Source organism: Chanodichthys erythropterus, chromosome 18, assembly GCF_024489055.1.
Source record: "Chanodichthys erythropterus isolate Z2021 chromosome 18, ASM2448905v1, whole genome shotgun sequence".
Classification (NCBI taxonomy): domain Eukaryota; kingdom Metazoa; phylum Chordata; class Actinopteri; order Cypriniformes; family Xenocyprididae; genus Chanodichthys; species Chanodichthys erythropterus.
Window position 1 is genome coordinate 37915592 of NC_090238.1, and position 26829 is coordinate 37942420.

At 35.2% G+C, this 26829-nt stretch overlaps 2 protein-coding genes across 6 annotated transcripts in view; both read left to right on the top strand.

Annotated features, from left to right (window-relative positions):
* spint1a (serine peptidase inhibitor, Kunitz type 1 a) overlaps positions 1-8006 on the top strand; it is a 19869-nt gene extending 11863 nt beyond the window's left edge. Inside the window, exons 8-11 of the mRNA XM_067368234.1 lie at positions 2806-2856; positions 3749-3919; positions 5370-5429; positions 7123-8006. Of these exons, the coding sequence (XP_067224335.1) occupies positions 2806-2856; positions 3749-3919; positions 5370-5429; positions 7123-7307 (467 nt within the window). The 3' untranslated portion in view covers positions 7308-8006. The remainder of the gene's footprint in view (positions 1-2805; positions 2857-3748; positions 3920-5369; positions 5430-7122) is intronic.
* Positions 8007-11314: 3308 nt separating this feature from the next.
* LOC137006563 (pleckstrin homology domain-containing family G member 3) overlaps positions 11315-26829 on the top strand; it is a 62746-nt gene continuing 47231 nt past the window's right edge. For all 5 annotated transcript variants that reach the window (XM_067367424.1, XM_067367419.1, XM_067367422.1 and 2 more), the window contains exon 1: positions 11315-11430. The gene's annotated coding sequence lies outside the window, so the exon portion shown is untranslated. The remainder of the gene's footprint in view (positions 11431-26829) is intronic.

Below are 26829 nucleotides of genomic sequence, written 5' to 3' on the forward strand. Positions count from 1 at the left end.
GCCAGTATAAATGCAGAAACGCTGATAAAGACACAAAAAACTGCATTTATGTTTAATTCAGTGTATTTACACTTACTTTCCCTGTGTAGCTACAGCTTTCTCTCCAGTGAACAAGATAACGTTATTGCCCGATGCTGGTGTATAGATCAAACGTTAAATCTGAGATAGACATATATTTTTCTCTGTTGTTTAGTTTCCTTAACTTTGTATCGCAGCGCGGTGTTGTAATAATAGGGTTTCCCTCATCCGTCATAGGATTCCCCTGCCATCAGGACATATAAACTCTTAACACAGCTTAATGGACTCGTACAGTGATATAAAAGACCAAACTCGCACCTCATTTGTGATGTAGGTTAGACTATATAGGCTCCAAGAAAGCAGATACTGGCATTAAGTTGATTTGACGCTGAACGTTTGATTATAATATTCGCAAATTTAGGGACCGTCTCTAAAGTTACGACATTCTGTATTCACGTTTCTACCTTCAATAGCATTTAAAGAGAATGACTTAGTCACAAAACCAACTCTAAAGTGTTTATCTAGGTGTCAGGTATAATGCAAACCTTTTAGATTATTGATGTTTATTAAAATAAAAGGTAACACTTTATATTAAATAGTTGATATGAACGAACAATGAACTGCACTTCTACAGCACTTACTAATCTTTGTTAATGTTAATTCCAGCATTTACTAATACATTATTAAAATCAAGAGTTGTATTTGTCAACTTTAGTTAATGCACAGTGAAGTAACATGAACAATGAACTGCTGTATTTTTATTAACGTTAACAAAGATGAACAAATACAACAACAAATGTGTTGCTCATGGATAGTTCACATTAGTTAATACATTATGAACCTTACTGTAAAGTGTTTCCAAATAAACTGTCAAGTAATATGTAAAGATTGCTATGTATTTCACTACTGTATTGGATAATTAGAAGCTCAATAACATTTGATGAGAATGATTTACAATCACCAAAACTACCTGTGAAGTGTTCATCTATAGGTGCCAGGTCGAAGAGTGATGCACCCTTCTCTCTCTCTCTCTCTCTCTCTCTCTCTCACACACACACACACACACACACACACACATTCAAACACACTCAACTCAAAGTACATGCACATATACTTTTTCTTTTTTTTACACATTCATCACACAATTAGTTCTACTTTGTTAATTTTATTTCTAAATTTTATTTAAAATTTGTATAAGCAGGATAATCTATGATCAGGTAAAATAAAAAATGAACAAAGTAAAAAAAATGGTGTGATGAACATGTAAATAAAAAAAAAGAAATAGTATATATGCATGTACTTTGAGTGAGGTGTGTTTGAATATGTATATGTGCATGTGTGTCTACAAGATTTTGGTAGAAGGTAGAAACGTGAATACAGAATGTCGTAACTTTAGAGACGGTCCCTAAATTTTCGAATATCATAATCAAACGTTCAGCGTCAAATCAACTTAATGCCAGTATCTGCTTTCTTGGAGCCTATATAGTCTAACCTACATCACAAATGAGGTGCGAGTTTGGTCTTTTATATCACCGTACGAGTCCATTAAGCTGTGTTAAGAGTTTTATATGTCCTGATGGCAGGGGAATCCTATGACGGATGAGGGAAACCCTATTATTACAACACCGCGCTGCGATATAAATTTAAGGAAACTTATCAACAGAGAGAAATATATGTATATCTCAGATTTAACGTTTGATCTGTACACCAGCATCGGGCAATAACGTTATCTTGTTCACTGGAGAGAAAGCTGTAGCTACACAGGGAAAGTAAGCGTAAAGACACTGAATTAAACATAAATGCAGTTTTTGTGTCTTTATCAGCTTTTCTGCATTTATACTGGCCCTGATAATCATCACACATTCACTTACCGCTTGCTCTAATTCTGTAAATCCGTTTTTATGAATGAATGATGACTTACTAGCGTTGCTTTGGTCTTCCTAAACAGCCGCTAGCGACACCTGCTGGTGAAGAAGACTAACAGCAGATAGAGATGATGCATCGGCACTCTACTGCTCTTCCTGCAGTTCCCGGATGTGAAATGTTGAATTTTCTGCCGAATTTGAGCCACTGAATTTGTGGAAGCGAATTTGTAAAGTGAAATAAAATGGACTGAAAATTTCTAGTCGAATTTTATAGGTTGTATTTTTAAACAGAATAAATATCTTGGAAGTGAAATTTGAAATGTGAATATGAATTATTTAATTTTTAATAATGAAAATGTGTGTGAAATATTTTTAATTGAAATATTCACAGCTTAAATATACGACTGTGTTGAATTTCATCCCATAAAAATGCAAGCCTTAAAAATACAGTGCATCTAAATGCAAGTACAGCTAATGTAATGCATATTTTTTTTTTCAGTTAGAGCAATTCAACAAGCTTTTTATTTCAAAAACATTTGGCATTAATTTACTTCCATACAAAGGAAAACAAGTTTATTTTTCTGACTTCAGTGGCAGCTTTTTTTAAGCATAAAATCTTAATTTTGAAACATTTTTGATTTACATTTACTCAAGAAGTAAAATTATCTTGATTTAGGAACGTTTACCAATTTGGAGGAAGAATTTTTTGTTTTTTAAGGGAAATATCTGTCTTTTGACTTTATTTCCTAGTCTTTTGTGTATATCACTCAAAAAAAAAGAACTTTTTTTTTTTTTTTTTTTTTTTTTCTGAATGAACTTTCCCTTTAAATGTACTTTGATTGGAGACTGAAATCATGTTCATGTCATTTATTAGTTTCAAAAACAGTTTTATGCATTTTTTTTCCCTTCTCTTTATTTTCAGTGAACAAAAAGTTCAGTCGATTGCTGGAGATTCCTGTGGACAAATCCAAAGGTGATTTATATTTCTTTTTCTGTTGAATATAGTACAGTGATATACAGTACTATTTATTTAATTAAAAATACAGTAAAAACAGTAATATTGTGAAATATTATTACAATTTAAAATAACTGTTTTCTATTTAAATATATTTGACATTTAATGTGTACAGATGTACAACATATTTGTGTACAATATTTCTTTTCAGGATTATTTGATGAATAGAAAGTTCAGAAGAACAGTGTTTATCTGAAATCTAATCTTTTGTAACATTATAAATGTCTTTACTGCCACTTTTGATTGATTTAATGCATCCTTGCTGAATAAAAGTATTCATTTCTTTAATTTCTTTTCAAAAAAATAAAAATAAAAATCCTTCCTGACCCCAAACTTTTGAACGGTAGTGTATAATGCTACAGAAGCTTTGTATTTCAGATAAATGCTGTTCTTTTGAACTTTCTATTCATCAAATAATCCTGAAAAAAAAGTACACAACTGTTTTCAACATTGAAAATAATCATAAATGTTTCTTGAGCAGCAAATCAGCATATTAGAATGATTTCTGAAGGATCATGTGACACTGAAGACGCTGAAGATGCTGAAAATTCAGCTTTGATCACAGGATATAAATTACTTTGTCAAATATATTTAAATAGTACACAGTTATTTTAAATTGTAATAATATTTCACAATATTACTGTTTTTTACTGTATTTTTAATTAAATAAATGTAGCCTTGGTGAGCAGACGAAACTTCTTTTAAAAATATTAAAAATCTTAGTGGTTCCAAACTTTTGGACTGTACTGTATGTAAACCTCTTTAAATATTTATTGATGACCATTTTATCTCATCACTGCATTTCAGTGCCTCTTTAACATTAAAATGAGTAATTCATTCGCTCTTACAGCTCATTGCGTGGAGCCGCCGGTAACGGGACCTTGTCGCGCAAGTTTCACCTACTGGTACTACAATCCGTATGAACTGCGCTGTAACCGGTTTAACTACGGTGGCTGTGATGGAAATATGAACCGCTTTGAAAAAGAGGAAGAGTGCATTAGGACGTGCAATTCAGTGACTGGTGAGTTTTACTGTATTATTACCACAATCAGTATTTGAAGTCAACTTGGACTTTAAAAAATGATCGTAACTATTATCTTTCCCGCATTTAACTTGAGAACTCAAAAATAGTTGTGCATTTGATCATGCACAATGATAGATCCTTACTGAGGTAGTGAGGTGTGCACTGTGCTCACATGATCAGCTCGTGATCCGGTGTTTTCCGCCTCTCTGAACGGCTCACGGTGAACTCCATCTCTCTTAACTGAGAGCAAAACGTTGTTTTTGTATATTCTAAATGCAACTAAATGCAAAAAACAGCATAAAAAATATAATTGGGTCAATGACGTGACGGGTCATTTTTTTTGTCCAAAGGTCTTAATAATAATTAAAAAACAAAGATATGCCATCCAAAGTATGTAAGGAAGTACAACTAGATCTCTTTTATTGAATCCAAAAGGTTTTAATTATATTTTGCTGCATATAAAGGTATTTTAAAGATTTTAAAGCGTCAAAAGGTCATTTGGTTTAACCGTTCAACCATTCATTTGTGATTAATATATCTTAAAATGTAATAAATGTATATATTTTTATTCTGGCGTGATTTTATAACATCATATATCGACATTAAAATAATGTGCAGAAGTCGTTGCTTTGTTATGAGAAAGAATGTCCGGAAAAATTAATTTCATTGAAGTCATTCGGAGTAACCAATATAAAGGGATCATTTTAGATCAAGTCATGCGGTCAATATCATGTGACAGGATGTGACATCATTCAGACACCTGCAAAGGACCACATGGTCATGAAGCAAAGTAACTAACTCTCTCTTAACTATTTGATAAATTAATGTTTTCACTTGATCATATGCATAAAAACCGTTATAAAACATGGAAAATGTTGTAATATTTTAAAAACTTGTACTAAATATAAAATGTTTGATTGTCCTTTTGCATGATATCAGCCTGTTAGCATTGTTTGATATATCGTCATTCGGTAAAACCGAAATTTTAGTTAAACTGAATGACTTTTTTTGGTGACAATTTTTGTAAAAAATGACAAAAGCAGTGTTAATTGATTATATAATTTCATTGTTAACACTTAATAAAACTTCTAAATTATTTACATCTCCATTATGTTTTGTTTTTTTACACTTTTAAAAACCTTTATTCAATGACCCTAATGCAATAAACAGTAAATCAGTTAATCCTTCCTACTAGCAAATATTTATAAAATAAAAAAATATTATTATTATTATTATTATTATTATATTGTAATTGTTTGGCTTTCTTAAACACCAGAGTGAATGTAATGTAGACTGATGCACTATATCACAATTTTCACTCTGAACATGATTTGAGCTCTTAATTTTGAAATCTCAAAAGTGCACCAGTTTTAACTTTAAAATGTACGCTTTAAACCGGTTTTCTGTCTCTCCTGTGAAACATCATGCCATGTTTATATCATTTCAGAGTCTGACGTGTTTGCCAGGCGTGCACAGTTTGAGAAACAAGAAGGCAAGGACAATACAGGTAACACCGCTTCACCTGCACAAAACATGCTTTATCATTTACAGCAAAGATGCATTTAAATTAGTAAATTCCTTCTTTTCTTGAACCCTCTGGCGCTGTATTATATTTTAACTCGATAATGTTTTTTATTTACTATTTTGTAATTTTAAGGAACTAAAATATATTTATGCAGTAGTTAAAATCCATTTCTTCACTTTTTGAGCATAGACTCAAAACTTAAACTGTAATAAATCCTGAATACCTTGGAGCACCAGACTGAAGTTTGGTCTCTTTTTAAAGAAGACACTTACATTTGGTTCTTGACCACTGAAAATAGGTCAAATTCAACAATTTGAACATGGAGTCACATTGAGATCCCAATATCTACGGGGCCTTGAAAATGAAGATTTCAAAAGTAAAGCTTATTAAGAATGAGAATCTAGAAGGATATTAAGATATCTTTAATACTTTTTGAGTCACAGGCATGACAACTTTGGAAAAGGAATATTTATGGCACTCAGGAATGTTTTATGCAATTAAGATGATAGAAAAAAAAGAGATACATTTATTATTTGTTCTTCAGATATTACTCTTTATAATAAAAGAAGTATCATCTATATGCAAACTGACCCACTTTTGGTTTTTGACCACTGAAAATGTGCACAATTTACTCATGGAGCCACATTAAGATCTCCATATCTCTGGGATTGAACCATCGAGGGCCTTTAAAAGAAATAGATCAAAAGATACAAAAGAAAAGTTTGTTAAGAAGCAGAATGTAAAAGGATATTAAGATATCTTTAATACTTTTAGAGTTACAGACATGCAAACTTTGGAAAAATTGGAATATTTGGTTTTTGACCACTGAAAATGTGTACAATTTACTCATGGAGCCGCATTAAGATCTCCATATCTCTGGGACTGAACTATATAGGGCCTTAATAATGGTGATTCCCAAAGTAAAGCTTTTTAAGAGCAAGAATCAAGAAGGATATTAAGATATCTTTAGATATCTTTTATCTTTGGAAAAGGAATATTTGTTTTTGACCACTGAAAGTGTGCACAATTTACTCATGGAGCCGCATTAAGATCTCCATATCTCTGGGACTGAACTATATAGGGCCTTAATAATGGTGATTCCCAAAGTAAAGCTTTTTAAGAGCAAGAATCAAGAAGGATATTAAGATATCTTTAGATATCTTTTATCTTTGGAAAAGGAATATTTGTTTTTGACCACTGAAAGTGTGCACAATTTACTCATGGAGCCGCATTAAGATCTCCATATCTCTGGGATTGAACCATCGAGGGCCTTTAAAATGAAGATACCAGAAGAAAAGTTTGTTCAGAACCAGAATCTAAACGGATATTAAGATATCTTTAACACTTCTTGAGTTACAGACATGCAAACTTGAGGAAAAGAACACAAGAAGTGCTTTTCACCATGTTTGAACGGTCACTGTTGGCATATAATGAAACACAGATTGATAAAGTCAACAGATTTCACTAATAGATCTTCCAATCTCTGTGTGAAAATAAAATAATGATGCTGCCATCTTTATAAAGTCATTTTACACTCCTCTAATTTGGTGAAAATGGTCATTTTGATCCTCATCTACAAAACAGTGATTACTCAGTAAATATACATCTGTGATGTTTAATATTTGGGCTTTCATCACTATTTATGATGAAAATCTCTCTTCTCCTCTGTCCTCAGCTGCTATTGCATTCGCAGTCGTCCTGGGCTTCGCCATCGCCATCCTGCTGGTTGTCATCACATGCTGCCTTGTGAAGGGAAAGAAGAAGCGTCGGAACAAGCATCAGCCAGTGGCTGTTAACGGCGTTCACACCTACGTGGATTCAGAGAAACTGGTCTACAACAGCACAACCAAACCCATCTGAACTCAGCTGGGGTGTGACGTGAACATGATTTTGTATATGCAGTAATTATTTTATTTCTTCACTTGGGTTTGTTTTGAGCAGACAGGCTGGTAACTGTGTTTGGTTTAGTTTGAAAACTTTTATTACCAGAATATTTTCAGAATATTATGAGATTGATCTACTTCTGTCCTTTGCTTTGTTGGATTTCACTCAGGGGTAAATGTGCATATACTAAAGCCAGTTTTTAAAATCCAGACCACACAAAATAAATCATTTTTGAGCCATTTGCTTTTAGTTTGCAGTACGATTAGTACAGTTAGTTTGAAGACTGGAAGGTTTTTTGTGTGCGTCTCTCAGAAATGCTGCCTCTCAACTGTTTATCTTAAATCAATGTAAACTTTGCCTTATTACTTAGAAATTCGTTACATATTTTAGTATGTTTGAGATATGAGATATTGATCTGTGGCTCTTTGTTTGTTTGTTTTGTATCCATGAGCCACACGTTTTTTTTTTTTTTTATTATTATTATTGTTTTGTTTTTTTAGTAAACTGATATTTTGGATGCAGGAATTACAAATATATGGTGAAAAATACATAACCCCACAATACCGATATGTACATAGATTTTTTTAATGTGTTATCTATACTGATCTTGGAAAGTCTCAATAAAACTAATATGTACAGACTGAGTGTGTGGATGTGTATTTAATTTAATTTAATTTTGTGATGTGCATTTCTCATTAAAGGGTTAGTTCACCTAAAAATGAAAATAATGTCATTAATTACTCACCCTCATGTCGTTTCACACCCGTAAGACCTTCGTTCATCTTCAGAACACAAATTAAGATAAATCCTGTGGCCTGAGCAATGACATTTCCTCTCTCAAGATCCATTAATGTACTAAAAACATATTTAAATCAGTTCATGTGAGTACAGTGGTTCAATATTAATATTATAATGTGACGAGAATATTTTTGGTGCGCCAAAAAAACAAAATAACTACTTATTTAGTGATGGCCGATTTCAAAACACTGCTTCAGGAAGATTCGGAGCGTTATGAAACAGTGTATTGAATCATGATTCGGATCGCGTGTCAAACCGCCAAACTGCTGAAATCACGTGACTTTGGCTCTCCGACCCGCTGATTCGATACTCTGATTCATAACGCTCAGTAAATGACAGAATTTTCATTTTTTTGGGTGAACTAACCCTTTAAAGTATTAGAAACTGTAGGTTGTGCTGTTAAATTACCTGCAGGTGGCGCTATTGATTCAACATTAACATTAAAAATCATCACAATGACATCTTATGGGTTAATTTTACTATTTCAAAAGTTTTGTTCGAATATAAAGCTGTTAACATTTAATTTACAAAACAACAAACAAAAGCATGTACGTTTTGAGGCGAACAACATTTCCTTCCGTTTTTAAAAATATTTTGATTAAATCTTCATTATACAACACACTTATTTCTCAGAAAGGCTTTTTTTTTTTTTTTTGTTATAAAGTTTGTTTAATAAAGTTAAATTCCAGAACCTCTTATATCGTACCTGAGATGCAAACAGTAATCCATCACAGAAATCTCTAAAAAAAATAGTTTTTTGAACCACTTTATTCATATCCAGTAGCCGCAGTCGACTGTGATTGGTCCATCGTCATGCAGTCGACTGGGATTGGTCCATTCTCATGCAGCGCTGATAAAAGTAACACATACCACGAGACACTTTTGGTTAATTTAACAACAAACCGTTTCTTAGTTCTTGTGCAAATTACAAATATGGTAAATAAAATAAAATAAAATACATAACCCCACAATACAAATTTGTACACAGATTTTTTTAATGTGTTATCTATACTGATCTTGGAAATACTCAATAAAACTAATATGTACAGACTGCTATGGGACTGAGTGTGTGGATGTGTATTTAATTTAATTTAATTAGTTTTGTGTACATATCTAATTTCTCTCAAAGTATTAGAAACTGTAGGTTGTGCTGTTAAATGACCTGCAGGTGGCGCTATACACTCAACATTAACAATACAAATCACCACAATGATTTCTTATGGGTTAAGTTTACTATTTTAAAAGATATATTTATATAAAGTTAAAGTTATATATATATACAATTATATGATATAGTTTTTTCGAATATATAGCTACGTTAACAATTAATTTAGAAAACAACAAACAAATAAAAAGCAAGTTTTGAGGCGAACAACATTTCCTTCCGTTTTTTAAAATATTTTGATTATATCTTCATTATACTACACACTCATTTCTCAGAACGGCTTTTTTTTATTATTATTTTTTTTTATATATAAAGTTTGTTTAATAAAGTTAAATTCCAGAACAGTAATCCATCACAGAAATCTATAAAATGATTTTTTTGAACCGCTTTATACAGATACAGTAGTCGCAGTCGACTGTGATTGGTCCATTCTCATGCATTCGACTGTGATTGGTCCATCCTCACGCAGCGCTGAGAAAAGTAACACATACAACGAGACTCTTGGTTAATTCAACAACAAACCCTTTCTTAGCTTTTAAAAACGGTGCAGTTAGGACATTTCACATTCATTTTAAATTTTGTTTTGAGGGAAATATCTTGCTGAAAAAAATATTTAAAATGTGTAGACTTGTGGCGCATGCCATTAATGATACATTTTAGTTTGTTATTTTAGTCACGTTTTTATTTTCTGGACTTTATATGCTTAGCATATAATTGTTTAAATTGATGAATTAAAATTTACTAGGAGTTTGTACCCGAAAAACAAACAGAAGTAAATGATTCAATCAAGTAGTCATGATCAAATGTGATTGGTCCATCCTGACAGCGCTGAGAAAAGTAACACGCAATACAGCTAAATGCAAACAACAGCATAAAATATATAATTGGGTCAATGATGTGACGGATCTTTTTTTTTTTTTGTCCAAAGGTCTTAATAATAATAATAATAATAAACAAAGATATGCCATCCAAAGTATGTAAGGAAGTACAACTAGATCTCTTTTATTGAATCCAAAAGGTTTTAATTATATTTTGCTGCATATAAAGGTATTTGAAAGATTTTAAAGTGTCAAAAGGTCATTTGGTTTAACCGTCCAACCATTCATTTGTGATTAAAATATCTTAAAATGTAATAAATGTATATATTTTATTCTGGCGTGATTTTATTCATATATCAACATAGTGTAAAATGGTATTAAAATTATGTGTAGAAGTCGTTGCTTTGTTATGAGAAAGAATGTCCGGAAAAATGAATTTCTTTGAAGTCATTCAGAGTAACCAATATAAAGGCATCATTTTGGATCAAGTCATGCGGTCAATATCATGTGACAGGATGTGACATCATTCAGACACCTGCAAAGGACCACATGGTCATGAAGCAAAGTAACTAACTTTCTTAACTATTTGATAAATTCATGTTTTCACTTGATCATACGCATAAAAACCGTTATAAAACATGGAAAATGTTGTAATATTTTAAAAACTTGTACTAAATATAAAATGTTTGATTGTCCTTTTGCATGATATCAGCCTGTTAGCATTGTTTGATATATCGTCATTCGGTAAAACTGAAATTTTGGTAAACCAAATGACTTTTTTGATGACAAATTTTGTAAAAAATGACAAAAGCAGTGTTAATTGATTATATAATCTCATTGTTAACACTTCATAAAACTTCAAAATTATTTATATCTCCATTATGTTGTTTTTTTACACTTTTAAAAACCTTATTCAATGACCCTAATACAATAAACAATGTGATTGGTCCATCCTGACAGCGCTGAGAAAAGTAACGGCGCCTTGATTCATCAGCACTAGTCTAGAATAATAATTTACAGATGAATAATAACACTGAAATTGTTAGTAGATATTAATTTAAAACAACGAGGCGAACGTTTCATAATTGAGAAATTTTATTTAGAGAACTTTCAGTCGCTATGCCCCGCCCACCTCAGCATTGCCCCGCCCCCTCATCATTGCTCTGTAGTTTGAGTTCAGGCTGAAGTCAGTCAGTGCTGCTCATGGATGGAACATACTGAGTCTCTCGGACCTGCAGCCGCTGAAAATAACACATAAATAAATGTCTGCGAGGTGCGAATGAACCGTAAACGTCTGAAATAACAAGGAACTCATCCGGTAAGTGTTTTTGCCTTCATTAAACGACGATTATGTTTGTTATGATGCGAGGACGCGCGCAGTTCTGCAAAACTAGATAAAAAGTAAACAGTTAAAGCTGTTCAGAGTTATTTTCTTAGTGTTTAATGTGCATTTGAGGAGCTCTTTGTGTGTTTGTTTGGTGTTTTTGGGGAAAATATCCTGCTGGAAGTTTATAGACGCGTGTTGTTATTAATGACATTTAGGTTTTTTAGTGATAAAGTTGTAGATTAATGTTTTCACAGTGACATTTAGTGGATTAAATCAAGATGCAGATAAACTGATGTAAAATATCTTAGTTCGTGTAGTGATTATTTATTTGTCTAGCTGATTTAATCATCATTACTCTTGACTAGCTTTGGCTGTATGGTAATGTTGTTGTTTTTAGTTTCTGGGTTTTGTAAAACCCTCTAAAAACCTTTTAAACACCTTTATTTTTAACCCTAGTTTAATTTTGACCTGGAGATTATCTTCTTTTCACGAGTATCATTGGACTACAACTTTGGGTAAAACAATTTCCTAAAAATATTTTGAAAATTTTTCCTTTTTTTGTTATTATTATTATTATTATTATTTTTACTACTTGTCACACTTGTGTTGTTCCGGGTCAAAAGCGACTTATAAATTGCTTGCAAGTTTCTCATTATGCTATATTACCACCAAATATTGGATTCGATCTTAATATTTTCTTTCATGAGCTCAGATCAATGATGCTTACGATCAATCAGCTCCAAAAAGAAACACAAAACTTGTCTTAATTGAAATTGAAACACATTTGAATGAAATATTTGGTGTTAATAAAGCATAACGGAACACTTACGAGCAATTTAATGCGCGGGTCATTTTTGACCCAGTTGTCAAATTTCGACCCCCTGCCAAATTAGTACCCCCCTTGTTGAAGTCGCTACCTGATTGGCTAATCTCAACCCCACCCCTAATCCTAACCCCTCCCCCACTCCTAAACCAACCAATACTAGGGGGTTAATAATCTGGCAGGGGGTCGAAATTTGGCGAAACCCCAAAATAACAAAAGGATTTTAGGGTGTTGTTGATCTGCGGATGTTTTTGGGCTGTTAATGTTCTGATAAACCTGAGATAAAGTGTACTGGGCAATTCCACGCAAAGGTCATCTTTACTATGAAAAAAAAAAGTTTTAACCAAAAGAACAAAACCCTTTTTAAATTGTCCATTTAGGTCTGTAATATACTGTATTAATGTGCTCTAACAGAAATTTTAAGAAAATTGCCTTGTTTATCCACAATATATGTGGTAAGTAACAATGCTTAAATTAAATTTTCAACCAACCATATTTCATGCTTTCAAAAAAGGGATCAAAGACCCCATTTTTTAAACTTTAATTTTAGCAGTAAGCATTGTGTAGAAAGATGGATACATGCCTGAGAAATAAATACACTCATTTAGTCATAACAGCACTGCCTGATGAATTTATAAGGGCTAGAATAAAGAGGTCAGGACGCTTCAGTGCTCTGTCACGTCCGTAACGTTTTAATGATTAAGTTTATGTCATATAACAATTATAAATGCAAATAACTTGAAACTTTATATGCAAAGCTAAATTATGTTTATGCTTATTAGGATCAACAATTCATTTCACTACGTTGCTGTGAACAACCATAATAAGCGTTACGGACGTGACCGTTACGGACGCTTCATATTAAATCCTATGAGTTTGCTTCTTTATATTGCTATCATCTGTTTCAGGCTTACCATATCAGAACATACCCAATAATCGCAATACTCTTTGTGCTTTGTTAGTTTTAATATGAAAAAGGTTTAACTTTCAAATTCAGTCGATTTTATTATTTTTTTTTTTCAAAAATTAAACAATAGATGTCGCTCTTTAATAGCCTACGGCGTGTGACAGATTAGCTTCTGCAGCGCCTGTAAGCGGCGGATCAGGCGCACATGAATCGATCTTCTCTTCCTCTTGCCAGAGAACGAAATATGAACATCAAAAGGTAGGCCTATATGATACAGTACAACTTATAGAAGAGCATTGTGTCTCATAGGACACTTCCCTCGGGAATTGGGATGTCGCGTTACCTGTTGGTTAAAAATGAATAGCCTAGCCTATAATGATCACAATCCGCGCGATCAAACAAAATGAAAATAATACGATTGCAATAATTTTGACTTGAAATAAAGTTTGATCATTTTGACTCAAGACTCCGCTTTAAACTCTGAAAACTAGACGAAAAAAACCGTGTGGTCATTCATACACAAAACATAAAACTGACATGATTGCGATTGGCAATAGTGTCAATCGGTTCACCTGACTGTGGGGAAAACATGCGATTTTAAACTGCTTTATGATAAACATTAATATTTGTCAATGTATTTTAGCATGCAGTTCTGTAAGAAGGAAAATCATGGTCTCTAAATTGATTCTTGAACAACGCACATGCTTGTCAACATGAGAAATAGGTCTAATCTATAACCTTTTGCACTACAGAGTATAACGTTACATTTGTATAAAGTTTAGTAAAAAGTTGATCAATTGTGGAGTCTTACCATACTGGTATCCCAGATTTCAATATTTGGTGGTGTACATGCTTGCTTGAGGTCTCTGTGAAAGTTTTAAAGCAGTTTTAAACCAGTCTTCTGTGCCGCTTTCAGACCGGTCACATCCGTAACGGAAAACTGTCACATCCGTAACGTTGTTTTTTCCTCATTAATGCGAACACGAAAAATGAAATAAAATTATTATTTTATGCTCTGTGGAGAGCCAACCCTTCTTTATTCGGTGGGCAGTATTACTTTTGGTTTGCGCAATGTAATTCACAGAATTCTTAAAAAATATGTTGTCACCCAAAACTTAGTGACTTTTTTTGTCACGTCCGTAACGCTGTATATTTCCCTCATCTAAAAAATAAAACAGTTGAGTAGACTGACATTTTTCTAATGTCTGGACTCCTTTAGTAAGGGATTATGAATATATAAATAGACGGTTCAATATGTTGCTATTAAATGCATTCTTTGAGCATTTATATTTCAAGTTTTGACTCCAAATGTCACGTCCATAACGCTGGAATTGCCCTACTATGTGAAGAGAATATTCGTCTACGGCACATGAACTTTGATCAGTATAGCTTTGATTAACAAATGATGACGTGTTGATTTAGTGAAATGTTCGTGCATCTTATTGGTTTTATATTATACGCAAATGATGCTCGTGTTAGTCTTGGTTTGCTTATTTGGGATTGGGTCAATGAACGGGTCTTTTTTTTTTTTTGTCCAAAGGCTTTAATAATAATAATAATAATAAAATACAAAGATATGACATCCAAAGTATCTAACTAGATCTCTTTTTTTGAATCCAAAAGGTTTTAATTATATTTTGCTACATATAAAGGCATTTTAAAGATTTTGAAGTGTCAAAAGGTCATTCGGTTTAACCTTCCAAAGGCCAATATAGCCATTTTATTTGTGATTAAAATACCTTAAAATGTACTAAATATATATTTTTGACATGATTTTATAACATCATATATCAACATAGTGTAAAATGATACTAAAATTATCTGTAGAAGTCGTTGCTTTATGAGAAAAATGTCCGGAAAAATGAATTTCATTGATGTCATTTGGAGTAACCAATATAAAGGGACCATTTTAGATCAAGTCATGTGATCAATATCATGTGACAGGATGTGACATCATTAAGACACCTGCAAAGGACCACATAGTCACGAAGCAAAGTAACTAACTATCTCTGAACTGTTTGATAAATTCATGTTTTCTCTTGCTCATACGCATGTCCCGAAACATCAGGTCATTCGGTGCAACCGCTATAAAACATGGAAAATGTTGTAATATTTTAAAAACTTGAACTAAATATAAAATGTTTATTATCCTTTTGCTAGATATCAGCCTGTTAGCATTGTTTGAAAATATTGTCATTCGGTGTAACCAAAAGTGTCATTTGGTGACTTTTTTGGTGACAAATTTTGTCCATCTTGTAAAAAATGACAAAAGCAGTGTTAATTGATTATAAAAACCACATAATCTCATTGTTAACACTTAATAAAACTTCAAAATGAATTATATCTCCATTATGTGTTTTTATACATTGAAAAATCTTATTGGTCAAAGGACAGTGTAACACAATATGGAAAATCTAGGCTTGTTTTTTCCACGCCAGGAAACTAATGAAATCCTAAAAGTCAATGAAAGTTTTAAAGTGAATAGAAGTTTTGTAGTTGAGCTCTGCTGTTAAATCTTTTGTAGAGCGATGTCTGTTTTGTTAGTGAATCAATCAGTCAGCTTTTTTCATCATTTAAAAACAAACTACTACTAATTATTCCTCACCTGAGAGTTTATTTGGTGTGCAGCTTAGTTATCACTACCATTTACTCCCATTCATCATTCATTCAGGTTCCCAGCGCAGTGTTGTTGGACGGGGTCAGGGTTTTGCTTTGACCTTGTCTGGGTTAAAAGTCCCCAAGGGAACAGTGTTACTGGGGTTATTTGTCCAAGTAGAAGTTTAACAGCTGAACGGAGAGATTTATGGATCTTCAAGAAGAAGCTCTATTGTGGCGTGAATCTGAGGGGTTTGAAAGGGTTCAAGATTAAGACCTTTAAGGAAAATGAGTTTTAAAGTGCTACACCATGTATTACGGCACAGTGATGGGATCAGATGTTAATAACGTGGTATTTGGCGATATATTGGTAAACCACTACAAAGTACCATGGTATTAACATGTGATACAATCACTACACTAAAAAACTATTTTATGATTTAACACAGCATTTTTTTATTTTGTCAAATCGACTTCAGATAACATAATATTTTTAGTTTCTGTTGATTACACCAATCACCTTCATTGTATTAGCTCAAATTCTTTATTTTAGTGAACTTAAGATTTTAAGGTAACCAGGTAACTTGCTTTTTTTAAGTTAAACCAACAATTCTTTTTTACAGTGTAGTGATATTTGGCATTTTTTTTTAGTTATTGCATCAGTGATTATTGCATTTCTAATTTGTCAAATATAATGTAATATAAATGCATTGTATATAACAAATTTTATAATATTGTTTTGCATTATTTTCTATCTTTTAATATAATAGTGATATTATGTCTACAGTATTGTCCAAAAGTGATTTTTTTTAATGACACTACAAGTTTAATTAAACCATCAAAATATGAGTAAATTAGGGCTATTTAAAGATTAATCGCATCCAAAATAAAAGTTTGTGTTTACATAATATATGTGTGTGTGCTGTGTATATATTTTTTTGTATTTATAAACGCATACTTATACACATACACGTATATATATATATATATTTATATAATTTAAATTATATAAAATTTAAATTATATAAGTATTTATTTATTTTAAATATATGCATGCATATGAATGTGTTTATAAAAACAAAATAAATATCCATAGCACACACACATATTATGTAAACACAAACTTTAATTCTGGATACGATTAATCATGATTGATTTTCTTAAACAGCCCTTAAATATTGTATTTATTTTTTAATCTGAACACTCTAAAAAATGCTGGGTTGTTTCAACCCAAGTTTGGGTCAAAAATGGACAAACCCAACCATTGGGTTAAATTTTTAAATGCATTTTTAACCCAACGGTTGGGTTTGTCATCCATATTTGACCCAAATTTGGGTTGAAACAACCCAGCATTTTTTAGAGTGAAGGAATAACAAAACACTAAACTTGGTTAATGTATAAATATGACAATTATTTGGCAAAATAAAGGCAAAGTACAGCTGCAGGTTTTATTTTACTGTGCAAACCAAAAAAAAAAAAAATGCATAAAAAACCAAAAAGCTCTCCAGAAAATGCATGCATTAACAACAACATAATCAGTTATTAATAATTTGTTGGTTCTCTCTTGTTTTTGCATGTTTATAATTTCTTTATATGACACACTGAACAAAAATGATGTCCATTGAATGATTGAATCATGGTCGTTTTGTCTCTGACACACACTGGAAGTGTTCGACCAATCAGAACAAACTGGGCAGTCTGACCAATCACAGAAGAGCAGGCTCTCGGAAAGGCGGGGTTTAGAGAGACCGAATCCTTGACTGATCCGTTTCAGACACTGTGAGAAAAGTTGATGCTGCATTGGATATTATGAGAAAATATGTGTTTTTTGACCTTGGATGGATGTAAAACTATTGTAGGAGAAACTAAAATTAGGAACCTTAAAAATAGCATAATTGGGGCACTTTAATATAGTCAAGTTTATAAAGTTGTCTGTGGAAAATTTCTTTAGTTTTAAACTATGAATTTGGAGAGTCCCCAAGATAAATAAGCAAAAGAATGGCCAGTTTTAGGCTGGCAAACATGAGCAGCTCAAGATCTATTTTAAAGGAGATATTGTGAGTGTGAGGTGTATTTCAAGAGAGAATCTGCATGAAATGTGTTTCTGCTTTTCTTCAGGAAATGATCATTGACCAATTACAGGCGGCTGGCGCGGGTCCACGTGCACGTGTGTATATGTGTGTAAGGTTTATTTAGAGAGCTCGTGGGTGTTCGGATGGGAAGATGTCTTATCCAACCATCTTTACACATCGCTTATGAGCTCATAAAGTAAAGGAATTTTACGGGATTCTGGGAATGATCAGCATGATTCGTGATTGTGTTCTGCAGTGCTGTAAGTGAAATAGTATGCAATAAGAGTTTCACACAATGCATGTTTAATTAGAAATAAATACAGTTGTTTTGCATTGATCGCAGTGCAGTCTGATCAAATGAGTGAAGAAAAATTGTAGTTTATATCACCTGGTTCGTTGGTGCATTGCGTTGTGGGTACTGCATTCACAAAATGACCAAATATTGGCCGATTACAAGGCATGGGGCTTTAATATTCAACTTAAACTCAACTCAAAAACAGAATTATTTTTAAAAACGTTTCTGTTCATTTTTGACGTAGGTTAAGATCAAATCTGATTGTGTGTGTGCGTTTACTACTGTGCGTCTTTCTCCCTGAACCTTCTCGTGAAGGGTGAGACTGTACACAAGGTCAGCCAAGATAAACAGCTGAAATAATAAAAGTGTGTCTCCAGTAAGTTACCCTGCGTCTGCGTTTTCATGTTTTTGCGCACCTCCCTCTGGCGCTTCCGTCGCTCCCTCAGGCCCGTCTGTAGTACTCCAGGCGTCCCGAGGGTTTGGTCCCGCAGACGGTGTCGGGTCGTGGGGTCAGCGGCGGAAGAGAGGAGAGTATTTTTAGGGAGTGTTTGCCTTTCGGAAGTGTTTTAATTGAGGAAGTAATTGTCGCCTTGTGTTTTACCCGTGCGTGAGAAAGAAAGCTGAGGAATTCCATAGGGAGGCTTTTCTGACAGACTTTTATTTACTGCCGAAAATAAATACACAGTGATAATGAAAGAGTGTACGGTCTGTTTTGAGTCTGGAAACTGTCACTAGATTGTGTCTCGTACGTTTATGAGAATGAATGGCTTCTAAAGCAGATAGTGTTAAAAACTATCCTGATTTATGTTGCATGGCATCAGGTTTCCGTTTCAGTGGATTTTCTGCAGATGAAAGTTTCTTTGCTTGTCTCGCTGTCAACTTTTCCCATTTGTTTTCCCTAATATTCCTCAGGAGAAACATACAGTAAGAGTGTAAAGCTGTAAAATTTGATGAGAAATGTTTGACATGCATTCTCTGTAAAGCTGTGTTGAAGGGATATGTATTGTGAAAAGCACTATACAAATTGTGGAAAACATTTTTGAGGAAAACATTCCAGGATGTTTCTCCATATAGTGGACTTCACTGGGGTTCAACGGGTTGAAGGTCCAAATGTCAGTTTCAGTGCAGCTTCAAAGAGCTCTACATGATCCCAGACGAGGAATAAGTCTTATCTGGAGAAACCATCGGACATTTTCTAAAAAAAATAAAAAAAAATTATATACTTTTTAACCACAAATGCTTGTCTTGCACTGCTCTGTGATGAGCCACGCATTACGTAATCATGTTGGAAAGGTCACGTGTGACGTAGGCGGAAGTACTGATTCAAAGAGAACGTACAAAGACTAAGCCAAACGGCCTTTACAAAAAAAAGGTAAAACAACAGTTTCGGAAAATGAGATGGAGTTTTACGCCCTACCGCAGTACTTCCACCTATGTCACGTGTGACCTTTCCAACATCAAAACATCCCAATCGCAGGATTAAAACATCCCAATTGCGGGGTTAAAACATCCCAATCGCAGGGTTAAAACATCCCAATCGCAGGGTTAAAACATCCCAATCGCAGGGTTAAAACATCCCAATCGCCGGGTTAAAGCATCCCAATCGCAGGGTTAAAGCATCCCAATTGCGGGGTTAAAGCATCCCAATTGCGGGGTTAAAGCATCCCAGTCGCCGGGTTAAAGCATCCCAGTCGCCGGGTTAAAGCATCCCAGTCGCCGGGTTAAAGCATCCCAATTGCGGGGTTAAAGCATCCCAGTCGCCGGGTTAAAGCATCCCAGTCGCCGGGTTAAAGCATCCCAATCGCAGGGTTAAAGCATCCCAATCGCCGGGTTAAAACATCCTAATCGTAGAGTTAAAACATCCTAATCGCCGGGTTAAAACATCCCAGTTGCCGGGTTAAAACATCCCAATCGCAGGGTTAAAACATCCCAGTTGCCGGGTTAAAACATCCCAATCGCAGGGTTAAAGCATCCCAATCGCGGGGTTAAAGCATCCCAGTCGCCGGGTTAAAGCATCCCAGTCGCCGGGTTAAAGCATCCCAGTCGCCGGGTTAAAGCATCCCAATCGCAGGGTTAAAGCATCCCAATTGCGGGGTTAAAGCATCCCAATTGCGGGGTTAAAGCATCCCAGTCGCCGGGTTAAAGCATCCCAGTCGCCGGGTTAAAGCATCCCAGTCGCCGGGTTAAAGCATCCCAGTCGCCGGGTTAAAGCATCCCAGTCGCCGGGTTAAAGCATCCCAGTCGCCGGGTTAAAGCATCCCAGTCGCCGGGTTAAAGCATCCCAATCGCAGGGTTAAAGCATCCCAATCGCAGGGTTAAAGCATCCCAATCGCAGGGTTAAAGCATCCCAATCGCAGGGTTAAAGCATCCCAATCGCAGGGTTAAAGCATCCCAGTCGCCGGGTTAAAGCATCCCAGTCGCCGGGTTAAAGCATCCCAGTCGCTGGGTTAAAACGACCCAATCGCCAGGTTAAAACATCCACATAGTCGGGTTAAAACATCCCTACTGCTGGGTTTGTCCATTTTCAACCCAACTTGAGTTGTTTTTAACCCAGCATTTGTTAGAGTGTAGGCTGTAATTTGTTACAAAATAACAAAGCAACACCCAAAGAGTCTTTTGCAATAGCAGCTAAAAAAAAAAGCAAGTATTGCAAAAGATCCTCCAGCCTTCCTCATATCAAGCTGCATTAATCACACGAAACCTCAAGAGAAGATGCATGAGAAAATCAACCGCTCATGGCTGAAAATGAAGGGTTTTCTACAATACAGGGGGAATTGAGGAGAATTAAATGAGATCTCTGCTGAGAGTGGGGGGAAATATTAAAATAAAAACATAATTCTTGAATGTTCTTCTTCTTAAACATACTCAAGAATATAACTGGGTTTCAATTCATTAAAAGAAAATAGAAAGAAAATCGAATCAATTAATCATTAACCTCAACCTCTTAAATCCAATGCGGGGATCTCTAGTAAGTTATCATGTTAATTAACAACCGCTTGCTTAACCAGCACAAAATAGATGTTGTTTAAAACTCAGAAACAATGACATGGGGGTAAACAAAACAATCCAATTGGTGGGTTAAAATACCCAATTCGCTGGGATAAAACAACCCAATAAAACACCCCAATCGCTGGGTTAAAACACCCCAATCGCTGGGTTAAAACACCCCAATTGCTGGGTTAAACCACCCCAGTCGCTGGGTTAAACCACCCCAGTCACTGGGTTAAAACAACCCAATAAAACACCCCAATCGCTGGGATAAAACACCCCAGTCGCTGGGTTAAAACACCCCAATCGCTGGGATAAAACACCCCAGTCGCTGGGTTAAAACAACCCAATAAAACACCCCAATCGCTGGGTTAAAACACCCCAATCGCTGGGTTAAAACACCCCAATCGCTGGGTTAAAACACCCCAATCGCTGGGTTAAAACACCCCAATCGCTGGGTTAAAACACCCCAATCGCTGGGATAAAACACCCCAATCGCTGGGTTAAAACACCCCAATCGCTGGGTTAAAACATCCCAATAAAACACCCCAATCGCTGGGTTAAAACACCCCAATCGCTGGGATAAAACACCCCAATCGCTGGGTTAAAACATCCCAATAAAACACCCCAATCGCTGGGTTAAAACACCCCAATCGCTGGGATAAAACACCCCAATCGCTGGGATAAAACACCCCAATCGCTGGGTTAAAACACCCCAATCGCTGGGTTAAACAAACCCCAATCGCTGGGTTAAAACATCCCAATAAAACACCCCAATCGCTGGGATAAAACACCCCAATCGCTGGGTTAAAACAACCCAATAAAACACCCCAATCGCTGGGTTAAAACACCCCAATTGCTGGGTTAAAACACCCCAGTCGCTGGGTTAAAACAACCCAATAAAACACCCCAATCGCTGGGATAAAACACCCCAGTCGCTGGGTTAAAACACCCCAATCGCTGGGTTAAAACAACCCAATAAAACACCCCAATCGCTGGGTTAAAACACCCCAATCGCTGGGTTAAAACACCCCAATCGCTGGGTTAAAACACCCCAATCGCTGGGTTAAAACACCCCAATCGCTGGGTTAAAACACCCCAATCGCTGGGTTAAAACACCCCAATCGCTGGGTTAAAACACCCCAATCGCTGGGTTAAAACACCCCAATCGCTGGGATAAAACACCCCAATCGCTGGGTTAAAACATCCCAATAAAACACCCCAATCGCTGGGATAAAACACCCCAATCGCTGGGTTAAAACATCCCAATAAAACACCCCAATCGCTGGGTTAAAACACCCCAATCGCTGGGTTAAAACACCCCAATCGCTGGGTTAAAACACCCCAATCGCTGGGATAAAACACCCCAATCGCTGGGTTAAAACATCCCAATAAAACACCCCAATCGCTGGGTTAAAACACCCCAATCGCTGGGTTAAAACACCCCAATCACTGGGTTAAACAAACCCCAATCGCTGGGTTAAAACATCCCAATAAAACACCCCAATCGCTGGGATAAAACACCCCAATCGCTGGGTTAAACAAACCCCAATCGCTGGGTTAAACAAACCCCAATCGCTGGGTTAAACAAACCCCAATCGCTGGGATAAAACATCCCAATCGCTGGGTTAAAACAACCCAATAAAACACCCCAATCGCTGGGTTAAAACATCCCAATCGCTGGGATAAAACACCCCAATCGCTGGGTTAAAACATCCCAATCGCTGGGTTAAAACAACCCAATAAAACACCCCAATCGCTGGGATAAAACACCCCAATCGCTGGGATAAAACACCCCAATCGCTGGGTTAAAACACCCCAATCGCTGGGTTAAAACACCCCAATCGCTGGGTTAAAACATCCCAATAAAACACCCCAATCGCTGGGTTAAACAAACCCCAATCGCTGGGTTAAAACATCCCAATCGCTGGGTTAAAACACCCCAATCGCTGGGTTAAAACATCCCAATAAAACACCCCAATCGCTGGGTTAAACAAACCCCAATCGCTGGGATAAAACACCCCAATCGCTGGGTTAAAACATCCCAATCGCTGGGTTAAAACAACCCAATAAAACACCACAATCGCTGGGTTAAAACATCCCAATAAAACACCCCAATCGCTGGGTTAAAACATCCCAATAAAACACCCCAATCGCTGGGTTAAAACATCCCAATAAAACACCCCAATCGCTGGGTTAAAACATCCCAATAAAACACCCCAATCGCTGGGTTAAAACAACCCAATAAAACACCCCAATCGCTGGGTTAAAACATCCCAATAAAACACCCCAATCGCTGGGTTAAAACATCCCAATAAAACACCCCAATCGCTGGGATAAAACACCCCAATCGCTGGGTTAAACAAACCCCAATCGCTGGGATAAAACACCCCAATCGCTGGGTTAAAACATCCCAATCGCTGGGTTAAAACAACCCAATAAAACACCCCAATCGCTGGGTTAAAACATCCCAATCGCTGGGATAAAACACCCCAATCGCTGGGTTAAAACATCCCAATCGCTGGGATAAAACACCCCAATCGCTGGGTTAAAACATCCCAATCGCTGGGATAAAACACCCCAATCGCTGGGTTAAAACAACCCAATAAAACACCCCAATCGCTGGGTTAAAACAACCCAATAAAACACCCCAATCGCTGGGTTAAAACAACCCAATAAAACACCCCAATCGCTGGGTTAAAACATCCCAATCGCTGGGTTAAAACATCCCAATCGCTGGGATAAAACATCCCAATCGCTGGGTTAAAACATCCCAATCGCTGGGTTAAAACATCCCAATCGCTGGGTTAAAACATCCCAATCGCTGGGTTAAAACATCCCAATCGCTGGGTTAAAACACCCCAATCGCTGGGTTAAAACAACCCAATAAAACACCCCAATCGCTGGGTTAAAACATCCCAATCGCTGGGATAAAACACCCCAATCGCTGGGTTAAAACATCCCAATCGCTGGGTTAAAACAACCCAATAAAACACCCCAATCGCTGGGATAAAACACCCCAATCGCTGGGTTAAAACATCCCAATCGCTGGGTTAAAACAACCCAATAAAACACCCCAATCGCTGGGTTAAAACATCCCAATCGCTGGGATAAAACACCCCAATCGCTGGGTTAAAACATCCCAATCGCTGGGTTAAAACAACCCAATAAAACACCCCAATCGCTGGGTTAAAACAACCCAATAAAACACCCCAATCGCTGGGATAAAACACCCCAATCGCTGGGTTAAAACATCCCTATCGCTGGGTTAAAACAACCCAATAAAACACCCCAATCGCTGGGTTAAAACATCCCAATCGCTGGGTTAAAACATCCCAATCGCTGGGTTAAAACATCCCAATCGCTGGGTTAAAACAACCCAATAAAACACCCCAGTCGCTGGGTTAAAATAACCCAATAAAACACCCCAATCGCTGGGTTTGTCCATTTTCAACCCAACTTGGGTTGTTTTTAACCCAGCATTTTTTAGAGTGTACAGTGATTAATTCAGATGACTTCTAATAGAGAGTTGATTTTCAATATTTAGACTCATATAGATCAGTGTAGTCTAAGATCAGTGTGTTAAATGCACAGATGCTCTGAACATCTCTTATAAATCATATCTCTGATCAGCTGTAGAAAAGGAATGCATGAAGATGGATAAAACTGTCACTATGCTAATATCCATGTTATTATACGGATCCATCTGTCTTCAGTTAGAGGACAGACCCCAGACCTGGATGTGAGGGTCAGATTTCGGTGAGCGCGTTTTATCAGCTGTGGGAACAAAAGCTTTCCAGATGGACTTTGCCTCGCTTTCTGAACCAAATGGACATTTACATGTCAGCACACGTCATCTGTTTGAAATGCAAAGGGTGCATTTGAGTAGAATAGAGCAGACTGCATTCACTGGTGACACATACACAGGCAGAAATCTCTATAATAATGCATCCCTATGAGATCCTGATCCTGATGTGTTCCCGTCATCCGCTGTGGGATAATCGTCCGTACTGTCTCGCCTGTGATCCTGGCTTCGTCCCAGCAGCACAGCTGTCAGTTCAGAGGCAGAAGCAGCAATTACACTGAGGAACAATGTGGATGTTAATCCTGGAAGACTTCGGTGGCTCTGATCTCTGATCCTGATGCTCTTGTTAAAGACGGAGACTCATGGGAATCAGCCGAGAGGAGCTCACAAATGCTCTCCACGCCATTACAATCAAATTAGTTCAAGATTAGTGAAGCTGTTTGAGATCTCAAGCCAGTTTTTGACATGTAAAACAAGGATATCGAGTAGCAAACTGCTACAAAAGTGTAGAAGATGACTCCATGAAATGTTTTTTTTTTTCTCTCAAATTGTTTGATTTTTCTTTAAATTTAAATGTATTATTATTTTTTTTTATTACATTTTTTCCCCAAATTCATTTCCCCACACACCCTCATTTTAATATTTCTGGTTGTTTTAATACTTTTTTCAATTATTTTTTTTAAATGGTTAAATGAAATTTTAGGAATCAAAAAGCATGTCTAATTAAATAACATAAAACATACAATTCAACAAATTATTAAAGTTTTTTTTTTTTTTTTTTTTTTAAATTACATTTTAGGACCACATAAAATCTGTTTTATTCATTATTTTTATTATTATTATTATTATTATTATTTGTCTTGTATTTAAGGTAAAGAGTCTGTAATATTGTAATCTGTCTCTCAATAAAACTTATTTGTCAAAAGTGGGAAAAAAAAAAAAAAATATCTTTTATTTTTCCCCAAATTCCATTTTTGTTCATTTAAATTTTTCTAGATTCTGTTTTAATAGTTAAATCATATTTAATATCCAAAAAGCATGTCTAATTAATCATGAAAACTTAAACAATTCAACAAAAATATTATGTTTAACAAAAATGAAATTTGTAGGGCCCTATGAAATCTTGTTTTATTTTTCCCTAAAATTCTATTAATTTTAATTTTTCTGATTTCAAATCGGAAAATTAATTAATTAATTAATCATGAAACTTTTACAATTCAACACAAATTTATTAAAAGTTTAACAAAAAATACATTTTTAGGGCACTATGAAATCTTAAATTCAATTTTATTTTTCCCCCAAAATTCAATTTTTCTTCATTTTAATTTTTCAGAATTTTTTTACCCTAATTTTTCTAGATTCCATTTTATTGGTTAAACTAAACTTAAAAATAAAAAATCATGTCTAATTAATTGAAATCATGAAATGTATACAATTCAGCAAAAAATATTATTAATATTATTATATTATATTAATAGTCTTATTGGTAATAATATTCTTAAATGTTTTTAGAAATATTAACAGTTTTATTTAAAAAAAATATTAACACAAATGACATTTTTAGGGCACTATGAAATCTCAAATTCTGTTTTATTTCCCTGAAAAATTCTGTTTTTCTTCACGTTACATTTACGATTCCCCCAGCCACTGGATTCCGTTTTTAATGCTTAAATCAAATGTAATAATCAAAAATAATGTCTAATTAATTAATTAATCATAAAACATTTACAATTCAACACAAAGTTATTAAAAGTTGAACAAAAATGACATTTTTAGAGCACTATGAAATCTCAAATTCCATTTTATTTTCCCCCAAAATTCTATTTTTCTGGATTCCCCTATTTTTTTTTTTCCCTGATTCCATTTTAATGGTTAAATTAAATATTTAACAATCAAAAAGCATGT